Source organism: Plectropomus leopardus, unplaced genomic scaffold, assembly GCF_008729295.1.
Source record: "Plectropomus leopardus isolate mb unplaced genomic scaffold, YSFRI_Pleo_2.0 unplaced_scaffold25305, whole genome shotgun sequence".
NCBI lineage: Eukaryota > Metazoa > Chordata > Actinopteri > Perciformes > Serranidae > Plectropomus > Plectropomus leopardus.
The window spans coordinates 1-2,341 of NW_024627497.1; the positions used below are offsets into that span (position 1 = coordinate 1).

At 48.9% G+C, this 2,341-nt stretch overlaps 1 protein-coding gene across 1 annotated transcript; it reads left to right on the forward strand.

The window, feature by feature from the left end:
- Positions 1-84: 84 nt before the first annotated feature.
- On the forward strand, positions 85-1,882 carry LOC121966628 (phosphatidylinositol 4-phosphate 3-kinase C2 domain-containing subunit beta-like; the record flags this gene model as incomplete). The annotated part of the gene is made up of 5 exons (XM_042516700.1): positions 85-189; positions 356-448; positions 554-683; positions 1,307-1,443; positions 1,713-1,882. Coding segments are annotated over exons 1-5 (611 nt in total), but the record flags the coding sequence as incomplete, so codon positions are not given.
- Between the last annotated feature and the right edge of the window lie 459 nt (positions 1,883-2,341).

Below are 2,341 nucleotides of genomic sequence, written 5' to 3' on the forward strand. Positions count from 1 at the left end.
CAACCTGTGTGTGTGTGTGTGTGTGTGTGTGTGTGTGTGTGTGTGTGTGTGTGTGTGTGTGTGTGTGTGTGTGTGTTGCAGTGTGTCCTCAGGGAGGGTCTGGAGGAGATGAAGCAGTTTTTCTCAGTCAACAGCAGCTGCAGACTTCCTCTGAACCCGGCGCTGCTCGTCACAGGAATCAACATCCAGGTACACACACACACACACACGTCCTCAGGTGTTTCAGGCTCAGGTGTGTCCATGATGATCTGAGCAGCGGCTGTTCAGGTTTCTGTCTTTGATCCAGACGTTGGGACAGACAGATTTAAATTTTGTCTCTTATTCAATAAAAGTCTTCGTCGTCTGTCTTTTCTAGTCATGTTCCTTCTTCAACTCCAACGCTGTCCCTCTCAAACTGTCCTTCCAAAACCTGGACCCTCTGGGAGACAACGTCAATGTCATCTTCAAGGTGAGACATCTTACCTGCTCTTACCTGAAACTCTAACTGCACACACCACACCACCGATGGCCTTGCCTGGGGGACAGGTGTGTGACCTCTGATGTCTCTGTCCAGTCAGGGGACGACCTGCGGCAGGACATGCTGACTCTGCAGGTGATCCGGATCATGAACAAGATCTGGATCCAGGAGGGTCTGGACATGAGGATGGTCATCTTCAAATGTTTCTCCACTGGCAGAGGACGAGGTGAGGACACACTACAGGTGTCCACCTGGAAGACAGGTGGGAGGACAGGTATATACCTTGACAAGAGGGGAGATGTTACCTGTCCTCAGGTGTGATTTACAGGTGTGATGTTACCTGTCCTCAGGTGTGATTGACAGGCGTGATGTTACCTGTCCTCAGGTGTGATTGACAGGTGTGATGTTACCTGTCCTCAGGTGTGATGTAACCTGTCCTTAGGTGTGATTGACATGTGTGATGTTACCTGTCCTCAGGTGTGATTGACAGGTGTGAAGTAACCTGTCCTCAGGTGTGATTGACAGGTGTGATGTTACCTGTCCTCAGGTGTGATGTAACCTGTCCTCAGGTGTGATTGACAGGCGTGAAATAACCTGTCCTCAGGTGTGATTGACAGGCGTGATGTAACCTGTCCTCAGGTGTGATTGACAGGCGTGAAGTAACCTGTCCTCAGGTGTGATTGACAGGCGTGATGTTACCTGTCCTCAGGTGTGATTGACAGGCGTGATGTTACCTGTCCTCAGGTGTGATTGACAGGTGTGAAGTAACCTGTCCTCAGGTGTGATTGACAGGTGTGATGTTACCTGTCCTCAGGTGTGATTGACAGGTGTGATGTTACCTGTCCTCAGGTATGGTGGAGATGATTCCTCAGGCAGACACTCTGAGGAAGATCCAGGTGGAACACGGAGTCACCGGCTCCTTTAAAGATCGACCGCTGGCTGACTGGCTGCAGAAACACAACCCGACTGACGAGCAGTACGACAAGGTACACACACACCTGAACACAACACCTGCATACAACACCTGTATGCACACACACCTGCACACATAACTGCACACACACCTGTACACACAACTACACACACACACACACACACACACACACATCTGTACACACACCTGTACACACACACACACACACACACCTGTACACACACCTGTAAGTTCCTCACAGATCCTGGTTCTTGTGGTATGTATTGATTATTGATAATTATTGATTATTGATTGATGGTTGACCTCTGGCGGTGTGTTCAGGCGGTGGAGAACTTCATCTACTCGTGCGCCGGCTGCTGTGTGGCGACCTACATCCTGGGAATCTGCGACCGCCACAACGACAACATCATGCTGAAGACCAGCGGCCACATGTTCCACATTGACTTCGGGAAGTTCCTTGGACACGCGCAGATGTTCGGGAACATCAAACGGTGAGTCTGACGCGTGTCGATGACACGGCAGGGTAACAGGGGAGGGATGGTGAAATGCATCGTGGGAGCTGTAGTTGACTTGATGTCCACTTGGTTCTGTTACGACTTTAAATTTGATCAGAGGAGCAGATTTATGCGACAAAGCTGTTTCTTCACAAACTGTGACTCAGCAACACGAGAGCACGAGCAGACGTGACGCTGTCACAGGTGAAATAAAAACCTGGAAAAGTTCTGGAAAAAAATGGATTGGTAAAACTGTGTGTGAGCCCTGATGTGAGTATTGTGTGTGTATCTGATGATTGTGTGTGTATCCGTGAGTATTGTGTGTGTATGTGTGTGTATCTGATTATCGTGTGTGTATCTGTGAGTATTGTGTGTGTATCTGTGTGTATCTGAGTATTGTGTGTGTATCTGTGTGTATCTGAGTATTGTGTGTGTATCTGTGTGTATCTGAGTATT